The sequence below is a fragment of the Polyodon spathula genome, chromosome 15 (genome assembly GCF_017654505.1).
Source record: "Polyodon spathula isolate WHYD16114869_AA chromosome 15, ASM1765450v1, whole genome shotgun sequence".
Lineage (NCBI taxonomy): Eukaryota > Metazoa > Chordata > Actinopteri > Acipenseriformes > Polyodontidae > Polyodon > Polyodon spathula.
The window spans coordinates 3,570,776-3,583,489 of NC_054548.1; the positions used below are offsets into that span (position 1 = coordinate 3,570,776).

Sequence of the window (12,714 nt, forward strand, 5' to 3'; positions counted from 1 at the left end):
GGGTGAGTGTGGTTTGGGTTAGGTTCAGAGTTAGGGTTAGTGGGGTTAGGGTGAGGGTTAGGGTTTGTGTGGTTATGGTTAGGGTTAGGTTTAGGGTTAGGATTAGGGTTTGTGTGATTTGGGTTAGGTTTAGGGTTAGGGTTAGGGTTTGTGTGATTTGGGTTAGGTTTAGGGTTAGGGTTAGGGTTTGTATGATTTGGGTTAGGTTTAAAGTTAGGGTTAGGGGTAGGGTTAGGATTAGGGTTTGTGTGATTTCGGTTAGGTTTAAAGTTAGGGTTAGGGTTAGGATTAAGCTGCATCCCCACTGTATGCGAGTGAAGAATTCAGCCATAATTAATCTGCCACCTTCACATGTGTCAATGTCTCTGTTTAATTTACTATTAAAAATTGTTTGGAAAATCTATAAACTATAAACTAACATTGAGCAGCTGACCAGTTTGAATTCTTTACCACTGTATTTATGTTTGTGTGTTACATTGCAATAGCAAATAATTCAGTGAAATTCATACGAAAGAAACTATTCTTATTTAGCTCAAAGGCTGGCTTTCCTGTTGTGTTTGTCTTTATATAGCTGCTGTGCAAGTGCTGGTATATCTGTGTGTGCAAGTCACTGTTAGGGAAGAACAGCCTCCACCGTGCACGTAGGTTCGCTCCAGGCTTTTCCTGCCAAATGAAAGCCCAGAGACTCCTGTGTGGACTGCATTAAAGAGTGCCTTGTTTGTTTCCTATGATGTATTGTATTCAAATCTGCCATATGCTTTTCTGAATACTCCACCACAGAAACAAAGAACTTTTCCTTAAGTGGCCTAGTTTTTGTTTCAACTTGCCTGTTTGTTATTGGCCAGCGTATCGTGTACTGTTTACCACTGCATGTGAAGTGCTGCTTATTAAATGTGCTGTCAAGACAACATCACGATAAAGGCAATCAGGAGTGTAACTCCAGGCAAGCCCAGTTTGATAGTACAGTTTCGCATGCCTTCTAAACCCTGCGTATGCACTTGCCTCTTGTGTTTGCTCAGCATGACCAGGTGTGAACGGAGCTCCCAGTGGACATTAAACCACATCACAAATATCACACAACAGCTCTGCATTCGTAGTGTCCACTTGACAGTGGCCCAGGGCTGGAGGGACAGGGCGTGGTTATGACTGGTCAGAATGGAGGGGCCCTGGGAGAACAGTGAGGAGAAGCTCTCTTGACTTGCTGGAGCTGTCCATTTTGTTTGCAAGAACTGATAAAAACAGAAAGTAATGCCATCATTACCTGCAGTTGTTGTCACTATGTCAGTGGTGTTTCTTAAACCCATAAAGTCGAACTGGTAAAGTCGCCAGGATTTTTGGTCCGATGCTTCCACTGAGTTTTTTCTCCACTTATAAACTATTTCGTCTCTAGGGTACCCATCTGTAATTACAAAGAGACAGTGTGACTTGCATTGCACATTTTAATGAAGAATTGCCTTGCTTCTGTATCTCAGGTTGTAAGGATTAAAATACACATTTCATATTGTTTGTGTATGTCTGTGTGTGTGTGTGTGTGTGTGTGTGTGTGTGTGTGCGTGTGTGTGTGAGAGAGTGAGTTTGGAACAAGTCCAATGTCAGACTGGGGAAACATTTCATATTGCAATGTTCCCACCGGGGTACAGGGTTGAATGGAGAAGAACGTATAGGTTGCTTATAGTAAAATCCCATTCTATGTGAACGTGCTATATCAGCCTAGTTTAAAACAGATGTTTTAGACTATAGAATCTTTAGGAATGAAATTGTGCATGTTCAGCCAACTCGATACAAGCTTAAAGGATGCTGCATTTTTTGCGGGCAAAGGAATGAAAACATCTCCTCTGTAACCTGTCTACGAGGCATCTCCTCTGTAACCTGAGAGGCATCTCCTCTGTAACCTGAGAGGCATCTCCTCTGTAACCTGAGAGGCATCTCCTCTGTAACCTGAGAGGCATCTCCTCTGTAACCTGAGAGGCGTCTCCTCTGTAACCTGAGAGGCGTCTCCTCTGTAACCTGAGAGGCGTCTCCTCTGTAACTGAGAGGCCTCCTGTAACCTGAGAGGCATCTCCTCTGTAACCTGAGAGGCATCTCCTCTGTAACCTGAGAGGCATCTCCTCTGTAACCTGAGAGGCATCTCCTCTGTAACCTGAGAGGCATCTCCACTGTAACCTGCCTGAGAGGCATCTCCTCTGTAACCTGAGAGGCATCTCCTCTGTAACCTGAGAGGCATCTCCTCTGTAACCTGAGAGGCGTCTCCTCTGTAACCTGAGAGGCATCTCCTCTGTAACCTGAGAGGCATCTCCACTGTAACCTGAGAGGCATCTCCTCTGTAACCTGAGAGGCATCTCCTCTGTAACTTGAGAGGCATCTCCTCTGTAACCTTCCTGAGAGGCATCTCCTCTGTAACCTGAGAGGCACCTCCTCTGTAACCTTCCTGGGAGGCATCCCCTGTTGAAGTTAAATGGCTATGTACTATTTTGACTGCAAGTTAGGTGACTACCATTATTAGGTCTAGAAGAATGAGATGCAATAGTTGTCATGTTTCTGTATCTTGAATAACCAATGAATGTAATCAAATGCAAACATGTATTGGATACAATCATCTGTTAAGAATAATCTTTTATTAATCAAAATGCTGTGTAATTTGAATCATTATCTTAATTTAGTAAATAAATAATAAAGTTAACACAGTTTCCCATTACCTACAAGGTAAAACAACACTCAGCTTGAAATTGTACTGAACTGACAAACAAAAAAGTGAGGTCTGCCATTTGAAAAGAAATGCAGATAAATGAACAGGATATTACAACCCAGTCATAGCTGACATTCCTCTTTCTGCAGCCAGTTTGACCTTCTGATGCTTGTCTGGCATCAAAAGAATACTAGAATACTCTTGAGATGCACACAACATCTTATATCAGATGACACACAGCTGTAACAGTTACAGATTAGCTGAATAGAACCACAAATTGTTTTTATACGTTCAGGGGATCTTTTTGAATAGATTTGCATGTTAGAATAAGAGACATCTATTGAAATTCCCCCCTCATTATTTGGATAGGCCATAGGATCATCAGAGACATGTATGAATGTAATCAACTGCATGTATTGAGTAGAATCTCATTAACACTGGTAATCCTTGATGTAAGTGGTGGTGGGGGGGGGGGGTTACGTACCCATTGATCCGGGGCCCTTCCCCATCCTGATGCTAGCATTCCTTCACTCCTGCAGGTAACCCTAACCCTAACCCTAACCTTGAAAGAAATCTGCTCTGCACCATCTTGATACTAGCATTCATTCACAGCTCCAGGGTTTTTACTGAAGACTTTTTCAATGCTGCTTTCTCCTGCAACTGCTGATTGTTTCTATAAAGTGCTTTGAGACTACTAGAAGACTTCACAGAAAGCTTTATATAAAACGTGTTTGTCAATGGATTTGCTCTCACCAGCACTATACTATGACTCAGGTTGAGTCAACATGGTTGAAATGCCACTGAAGCAAAACACTTCCATTTAAAGAAACACAGTCCCATAAAGAACATGGCAAGCCAGTATTTTAGAAACAGAATCAATCACACTTGTCTTTTGACACACCCCTTTTTTTCCAACTATTTCCCAATTTGTTCAATTTATTGATTCCAGGCTGGCTCCCTGGCACGGGTACATTCCGTTGTATTTAAAACCCATAGATGTTTTCTTATTGATTCCAGGCTGGCTCCCTGGCACGGGTACATTCCGTTGTATTTAAAACCCATAGGTGTTTTCTTATTGATTCCAGGCTGGCTCCCTGGCACAGTTGCCGCCTTGTCTGTGGATCTCTGGGGCAGGTTCCGCTTAATAACAAGATGGAATGTCACCATGGGAACCAGCCAGTGGACTGGGAAACACATCACATTCAACACATTGTATTCATAGCATTCTAGGGGGTTGTATTTCCCTACTTATTTGTTTTTCCTTTCTTGATCATTTCTTCTGTCCAATATGTTGCATAGAGAACAATATTTATAAAATATCTGTATGTATCTACTCAGAGAAGAGGTAAATATATAGTTACTGGTAAAGAGGTTGGAATTACATCTGAATGGGAAAGCCATATAAACAATTTCACAGTTGTAATTAGATTATCTGAACAATTGGATTATCTGGACACTCTCTGATCGCAGTTTGTATAATAGAAGTTTATTAGCACAGTTTGTATGATAGGGTATTTACTGCAATAGTAAATACAAATAGCTAAGTTGCTTAACCCTTTGTAAATGGTAAAGATCAGGCCCTATACTTTTCCTGTGATTGGTTTTGCTGGCTTGGTGATATACCTTCAGACTCTGATATTGTAAACCGAGGTTTATGCCTCTCCAGAAATGAATCAATATACTGTATTCACACTACCTGAATCGTGTGCAATGTGTCATTCACGACTTAAAGCATTGCCTTGTTCTGCAATTTGCAGGTTTGGTAATATAAACAAACGATGAGCAAGTTACTGGACAACAGCCAAACCAAGCTGCCCATGCCCCTACTCGTGAATAATAGCTGTGCACTGTGGTGGAGCTAATTTGTATTAAACCTGATTCAAATATAAGTAATTCATTTATCTGACTCCCTATAATTGCTTAATTAATATCTGCTGTTTCCATTGACAGTGGATACAATAAAACAGAGACAAGGTTTTAAATTAGCCCGTCAGTGACATAAAGAATTATTTTATTCATCTGACCTGACACTTTCAATCCCTTGCCTCCACAGAACTTCTTGCATTTCTATTATAATGGACTGTAGAGGATATCCGAGTGCTCACTGTAGTTCCCTGGAATTTCATGTAAATAGTTCCCTGGAATTTAATGTATATAGTTCACTGGAATTTGATGGCGTTAGTTACATGAAAACAAAGCATGCAAAAGCAATGTGTGCAACATGTACACGTCTCCTCACTTTGTCCCCTTTTGAAAATGTTGGCCATCATAAAAGTTCACTTGGCCACCAGGTTTTGAAAGTAATTTGTCCCACCGTGCATGGAATACATATTCCAACAGCCCTACACAGTAGTCTTTTATTGCAGGAAGTTTACATCATGCATTGATATATAACTTAAAACACTCAAACTATTAGAAACAACCTTTAATTACCCCCTGAGAGCTCTGAAGAGACCTTCCATTGTGTCACTGATGTTACTTGTGTTTTTAATTGTCCTGAGTGCTCTGAAGAGACCTTCCATTGTGTCACTGATGTTACTTGTGTTTTTAATTGTCCTGAGAGCTCTGAAGAGACCTTCCATTGTGTCACTGATGTTACTTGTGTTTTTAATTGTCCTGAGAGCTCTGAAGAGACCTTCCATTGTGTCACTGATGTTACTTGTGTTTTTAATTGTCTTGAGAGCTCTGAAGAGACCTTCCATTGTGTCACTGATGTTACTTGTGTTTTTAATTGTCCTGAGAGCTCTGAATAAACCTTCCATTGTGTCACTGATGTTACTTGTGTTTTTAATTGTCCTGAGAGCTCTGAAGAGACCTTCCATTGTGTCACTGATGTTACTTGTGTTTTTAATTGTCCTGAGAGCTCTGAAGAGACCTTCCATTGTGTCACTGATGTTACTTGTGTTTTTAATTGTCCTGAGAGCCCTGAAGAGACCTTCCATTGTGTCACTGATGTTACTTGTGTTTTTAATTGTCCTGAGAGCTCTGAAGAGACCTTCCATTGTGTCACTGATGTTACTTGTGTTTTTAATTGTCCTGAGAGCTCTGAAGAGACCTTCCATTGTGTCACTGATGTTACTTGTGTTTTTAATTGTCCTGAGAGCTCTGAAGAGACCTTCCATTGTGTCACTGATCTTACTTGTGTTTTTCCGTTCCTTGTTTCCCTGATTTCATTTTTGTGGTGTATAAGGAATTCTGGTTTGTAAAAATAAAAAATGGTGTTCTTTAAGCAATTCATTACTTCCACAAATTACAAACAAATCGAAAATCCCTTCCAATACTGAATTACTGGTATAATTCAACAGATGATTCCTGAATCTTTTAATTAAACACATCTGTGTAGAAAACTTGTTTTGACAATGACTATCTTCATCAGGGTACACAGACTATGGACCAAATTCAGACACTAAGGCATCTGGCATCATCTTGGTGTAGTGCCTTAACCCTTTGACTGGCACATCAATCTAGCAAATGTGTTGTTGCTTGGCCATGGTAAATACAGTATGGCACTTTTGACTGGCACACACCTCCAGCACGTGTGTTGTTGCTGGGGCATGGTAAATACAGTATGGCACTTTTGACTGGCACACACCTCCAGCACGTGTGTTGTTGCTGGGGCATGGTAAATACAGTATGGCACTTTTGACTGGCACACCCCTCCAGCACGTGTGTTGTTGCTGGGGCATGGTAAATACAGTATGGCACTTTTGACTGGCACACCCCTGCAGCACGTGTGTTGTTGCTGGGGCATGGTAAATACAGTATGGCACTTTTGACTGGCACACCCCTCCAGCACGTGTGTTGTTGCTGGGGCATGGTAAATACAGTATGGCACTTTTGACTGGCACACCCCTCCAGCACGTGTGTTGTTGCTGGGGCATGGTAAATACAGTATGGCACTTTTGACTGGCACACCCCTCCAGCACGTGTGTTGTTGCTGGGGCATGGTAAATACAGTATGGCACTTTTGACTGGCACACCCCTGCAGCACGTGTGTTGTTGCTGGGGCATGGTAAATACAGTATGGCACTTTTGACTGGCACACCCCTGCAGCACGTGTGTTGTTGCTGGGGCATGGTAAATACAGTATGGCACTTTTGACTGGCACACCCCTGCAGCACGTGTGTTGTTGCTGGGGCATGGTAAATACAGTATGGCACTTTTTCATGGTAATATAATCTGAGAAAACCCTGCAGTGATCTGGGTGGGAAATCAGAAACTGTGTTTGTGGTCAGTTTCAGAAGCACTGCTGTCAAATCATGCAGTACACATTCATTTAAATTACATGGTAAGTAAGCTGATTTCTGATGAGTGATTTATACCTGTATGAGGGGTATATATACTTTACTGTTTTAGGGGTTTTCTTCACTTAAAATGCTTTTGTGAAGCACAGGATTCACCTTCTTTAGTACCCTGTCTGTCATTGTTTGAACACAGACTGGGCATCCATTCATCAGGCCTGATTGAAAACTGTCACGGCTACTTTAGGTCCATGTGGGGACAGCAGTGTGGTCATTTTAATAAGTCTGATTTTTTTTTTTCACATGATTAAAGTGCAATTACTGTCACATACTATCTGTAGGCAGTCAGTAGACAGAGTCCTGTTAAATCCATTACAAAAACATGCTTCTTTATTTTGTTCACATCTATTTTAATGTTGTCTCTCAAGGGATACACCACATATAAAAGACCAATGGGCCTCTAGTAGAGAAAACTAATAAATAACATTTTAAACAGCATTTTTTACTTTTAAGTCTAATACAATTGATGCACTTGCATGACTATAATGCACGATATGTTTTGTAAGGAATTTCAGCAAGGTATTGCTATGGCAGGCTCTGTAGTCATACAACGCTTTTGCCATCTGATGGAAAGATATGGGATGTTGGCTCATCCAATGAGGAGGCATGTGATCTTCCCCCAGATTATATACCTGAAGCCAGCAGCTCAGGCAAATATGGAATAGACCTTGCATCTGAGAGTGGCAGTAGTGATTCCAGCAGTGAAGAAGACATCTCCTTTGATTCCACAGAAAAACAGAATACAGCTAAAAGAGATAGTACTTCAAAAAACTATAGCTAATACAAACTGAATCCTTCTTAAACATACATTTTGAACATTTTGTATGGAATATATGCATTATTAAATGTAGAGCAGGCGCACACACACACACACAAACTCATGCACACACACACACACACTCACACACAAGCACACACACACACACACTTACACATACACACTCTCACACATACACAAACACACAAAATCAGTTTAGAAAGTAATAATAAAAGTAACTAACTTTTTAACTTGTGTCAAAATGTGTGTTACTCTGGTAGTATCTACTGGTATTTTACAAATGTTACATTTAAGTGTTCAAAGTTGTAGATTAATAATAATAATAATAATAATAATAATAATAATAATAATAATAATAATAATAATAATTATTATTAGATAATGAATTGTTTGAGATTAAAACTGAAACACTGGCCATTCAGTCTTTGTCATTATTTGGATAAGCAATGCACTTGATCCAGTCTGAGGTAATTCCTCGGTGTTCTAAAGAGTTGGTCTGATAGCAGTTGAGCTGGAGAGGATTAGATGTGCTAAATTGCTCCCTATGGTGCTGGAAGACTAGCATGGGTGCAAGCACACCGGCTCCCTGGAAAGAGTGTTTTTATCATTTTGTGTGTTTTCTGAAATGCCCCCTCACGGTGAATTATTAGAGGATGCCTAATAGAGCAATGCATGCACAGAGCACTCAGCAGAGCTAACATGGGTACTGATCTTTTCAATAGTGCGTGACCTATGAAATGCATCTCTGATCAAAAGCTTTGTAACAATGGATATGTGTGGCATGTATCATTAGAACAGTCAGAGAGTGAAACATTACGCAGTTAAAAAGGTTACAATCTTACTGAATGATGCAGGAGAGTGTGGCGGCAGCAGCTTTGTAGAATTACTGCCACAGAAAAAAAAATCTGACGCATACCAAAGAAGAACCCAATGTATCTTTGCACTTTTCAGACATAGCTGCCTTGCTCACAGATGACTTGGGATCACGTTGAACTGTGCTGTTCAGGGGTCTCAGTTCGATTCACTGTGGTTCATTTGAAGCACTCAGCTCCCTTGTTTTCCCTTTGGCATTGTTTTCTAAACTCACATTGAAACAAACCAAATACATTCCAGTAACACAATACAAACATGAGCAGACATGGCTTTTTGTTTCTGAAGACTATCTGTAAAAATAAGCAGTTTACCAACAGCAATGCAGAAAACAGATGATAGGGAACAAGCTCCCTACTGTTATAATTATAATGCACCCCCACTGTGTTCTTGCTAAAAGCTAACTTTAAGCACATACTATAATGGGTAGATTAATTGGTTTGATTTAAACGCGGTTCAGTTTGATTTTGGAAAAGCATGTTGTTCTGTTCAGATCTGAATAGCTTAAATGTGCATTAAAAGTTAAGTTAAAGTTGTTGTATATTTACATAGAAGTTACTTAATAAATATATGTGTACTTACACAATTACAATGTTATTATGGATAGTTACAATGTACTTAATGTAAACACATTTTTTGCATGATGTAACCCTAATCCTAACTCAAACCTAATTCTAGACCTAACCCCCTAAACCCAACCCTTGCCCTTTTCTGATACAATTGTGTATTTATATATATCATGCAAAAAGATGCAAATGTTAAGTACATTTTAGCAATGCATAATACCATTGTAATTATGTGTAAGTACTCTAAAACTAACCTTAACTCTAACCCTAACCCTACTCCTAACTCTAAACCAAATCCTAACTAGTCACATTGATGAATCATTACTGGAATCCCCAGTGTGGTACCAAGAGTATCAGTCATTCCTTTTTAATATGATTAGCAATTCTTTATTAGCTTACTGTCATGACACCATGCCTTTCCTGTGTAACACTAAGCTACACTCGCTTTCATAAAAACGCTAATTATATTTCTATTGCATTAAATATACCAAAGCAATACACTGCAGCGTCAACAATAACACAATTACAGTTTTTAATCGTTTTTTAAAAATAAATGATTCAGGCATACAGAAGTGTTTAGTATGTTATTTTATATGAGTAAAAAGACCACCTTGAGTCTTGGTTTCACAGTAAATCAGAAATTAAACTAGATGGTAGCATAGTTGTGTAGGAACTAGGCTATCCCCCTGGTGCCTGCCCCTGTTCTGACCTCTAGTTTCTGTAGAAGACATGTTTATTTAAAAGTGTGATTGACAAGCTTGTTTCTATCTAATGGGGGCTGTCAGTTCTGCTGCTAAAGAAAGATACATTCTGTCAAAACCTACCTTACATGGGAGAACTAGAATTAAAAAGAGAAAAAATGTGAACTGTCTATCTGTGTTTATCTGTCTTTACCAATTTCTCCTGGTAATCATAAAATATTAACTGTTGGATTTCTTTAGCCAATCCAAATTAGTCCTGGAAGACATGTGACAAATACCTGTAGGTGCTTGTGCTGGCTGTTTTCTAGAGTGTAACCCACTTCTGGATAAAACAATTCCCTTTACATACATACTATTTACTATCTCTTCTCTGCAGTGTGTGCCACGTCAAAGTGTAACCCACTTCAGGATAAAACAATGCCCTTTGCATACATACTATTTACTATCTCTTCTCTGCAGTGTGTGCCACGTCAAAGTGTAACCCACTTCTGGATAAAACAATGCCCTTTGCATGCATGCTGTTTCCTGTCGCTTCCCTTCCTGCTCTCATTCAGTCAATGCCAAGTCCCAATATAATATCCTCTGTTTCACTTCATCAAATATGAGCCGTTATTTCCCATCAAATAAATGGGTCAAGCTCATCACTTGCTGCCCATGATATATTGTAGCCCCCAAGCAAGCATCCATTCTGTGATAAAGCTGTTTGATGAAAGTGAGAATGCATCACATGTCGGGGCTTGTCGTCAAATGCCATGCTCGAACAAATTATCCAGCAAGTAAGTGAAAAGGCCACAGGGTCAGTGATCCTGTCACCACATTTCAAATGAAGAAAAGTAGATTAAAATGCTTAGAATGTCAAATATGTATTGTTTAGTACTGTCTCACATCTGCAGCACTTGAAATAATTTCCAAAAATTGTGTCTTATGAAAATGTATTGATTTGCCATTGCTAATACAGACCATGCCAGCCTTTCCTGGATTAAATGCTTATTGGTTTAGTTTATCTGTCTTGTTTTCAATCTGCTCTCAGAATGATAGACATTTGCAGGACAGGCAAGAAGCTAAAGAGAAACACTGATTTCTAAGTAAAGGCCTAGCATTAATATTCAGGTCAATTCATTCGTTTCCAATGTAACCATTGTCACAAGTGTCCACTCTATGCACAGCCTGTCATTCACTATTGCACTGTGCTGTGGACTCTATTGTATGCACAGCCTGTCATTCATTATTGCACTGTGCTGTGGACTCTAGTGTATGCACAGCCTGTCATTCATTATTGCACTGTGCTGTGGACTCTATTGTATGCACAGCCTGTCATTCATTATTGCACTGTGCTGTGGACTCTAGTGTATGCACAGCCTGTCATTCATTATTGCACTGTGCTGTGGACTCTAGTGTATGCACAGCCTGTCATTCATTATTGCACTGTGCTGTGGACTCTAGTGTATGCACAGCCTGTCATTCATTATTGCACTGTGCTGTGGACTCTATTGTATGCACAGCCTGTCATTCATTATTGCACTGTGCTGTGGACTCTAGTGTATGCACAGCCTGTCATTCATTATTGCACTGTGCTGTGGACTCTATTGTATGCACAGCCTGTCATTCATTATTGCACTGTGCTGTGGACTCTAGTGTATGCACAGCCTGTCATTCATTATTGCACTGTGCTGTGGACTCTACTGTATGCACAGCCTGTCATTCATTATTGCACTGTGCTGTGGACTCTAGTGTATGCACAGCCTGTCATTCATTATTGCACTGTGCTGTGGACTCTATTGTATGCACAGCCTGTCATTCATTATTGCACTGTGCTGTGGACTCTAGTGTATGCACAGCCTGTCATTCATTATTGCACTGTGCTGTGGACTCTAGTGTATGCACAGCCTGTCATTCATTATTGCACTGTGCTGTGGACTCTATTGTATGCACAGCCTGTCATTCATTATTGCACTGTGCTGTGGACTCTATTGTATGCACAGCCTGTCATTCATTATTGCACTGTGCTGTGGACTCTAGTGTATGCACAGCCTGTCATTCATTATTGCACTGTGCTGTGGACTCTAGTGTATGTGCTGTGGACTCTAGTGTCATTCATTATTGCACACTCTAGCCAGCCTGTCATTCATTATTGCACTGTGCTGTGGACTCTATTGTATGCACAGCCTGTCATTCATTATTGCACTGTGCTGTGGACTCTAGTGTATGCACAGCCTGTCATTCATTATTGCACTGTGCTGTGGACTCTACTTTGTTTGTCTTGGTGGGCATCTTACTGAGTGAATCAGGAAAGAGGGTTATGTTTTCACAACTTCTCAGGACATGCCAATATGTGAATAATGCACAGTATGACAATAACAAAGGGATGACAGCTCTTTTAACGTATCAGGTTCAATGCACATTCTATTAATATAGAGATAATTTTTAAAAAATCTGTCACTCTTTACATTAAGTGTTTCGAATTATTGTGTGTTTACATAGTAGTTACTTAGTAAATACATGTGCACTTACACATAATTACAATGTTATTATGCATAGTTACAATGCACTTAACATGCATTTTTCATGATATAACCCTAACCCTAACTCTAAACCTAACCCTATCTGTGTTCTTAATTGATTGGATACATTCCAGTCTTACAACATGAGGCTTGTAATGCAAAAACTGGAAGATGTCTACCTCACTGTACATCTCATGTCTGTAATATAATGGTAACCGTACAGCAATTGCCAGTTAGTTATATCTACAAAATCAAAGGATATTAATAAGCATATGTACAGTCAGCTCAGGTCATTACAAAACGTGCTGCCT

The 12,714-nt window shown here is 39.9% G+C and overlaps 1 protein-coding gene across 1 annotated transcript in view; it reads right to left on the minus strand.

Annotated features, from left to right (window-relative positions):
- LOC121328014 (gamma-aminobutyric acid receptor subunit gamma-3-like) overlaps window positions 1–12,714 on the minus strand; it is a 171,775-nt gene that overhangs the window by 14,885 nt on the left and 144,176 nt on the right. The window contains exon 6 of the mRNA XM_041272437.1: window positions 1,262–1,399. Coding sequence (XP_041128371.1) covers window positions 1,262–1,399 — 138 coding nt within the window. The remainder of the gene's footprint in view (window positions 1–1,261; window positions 1,400–12,714) is intronic.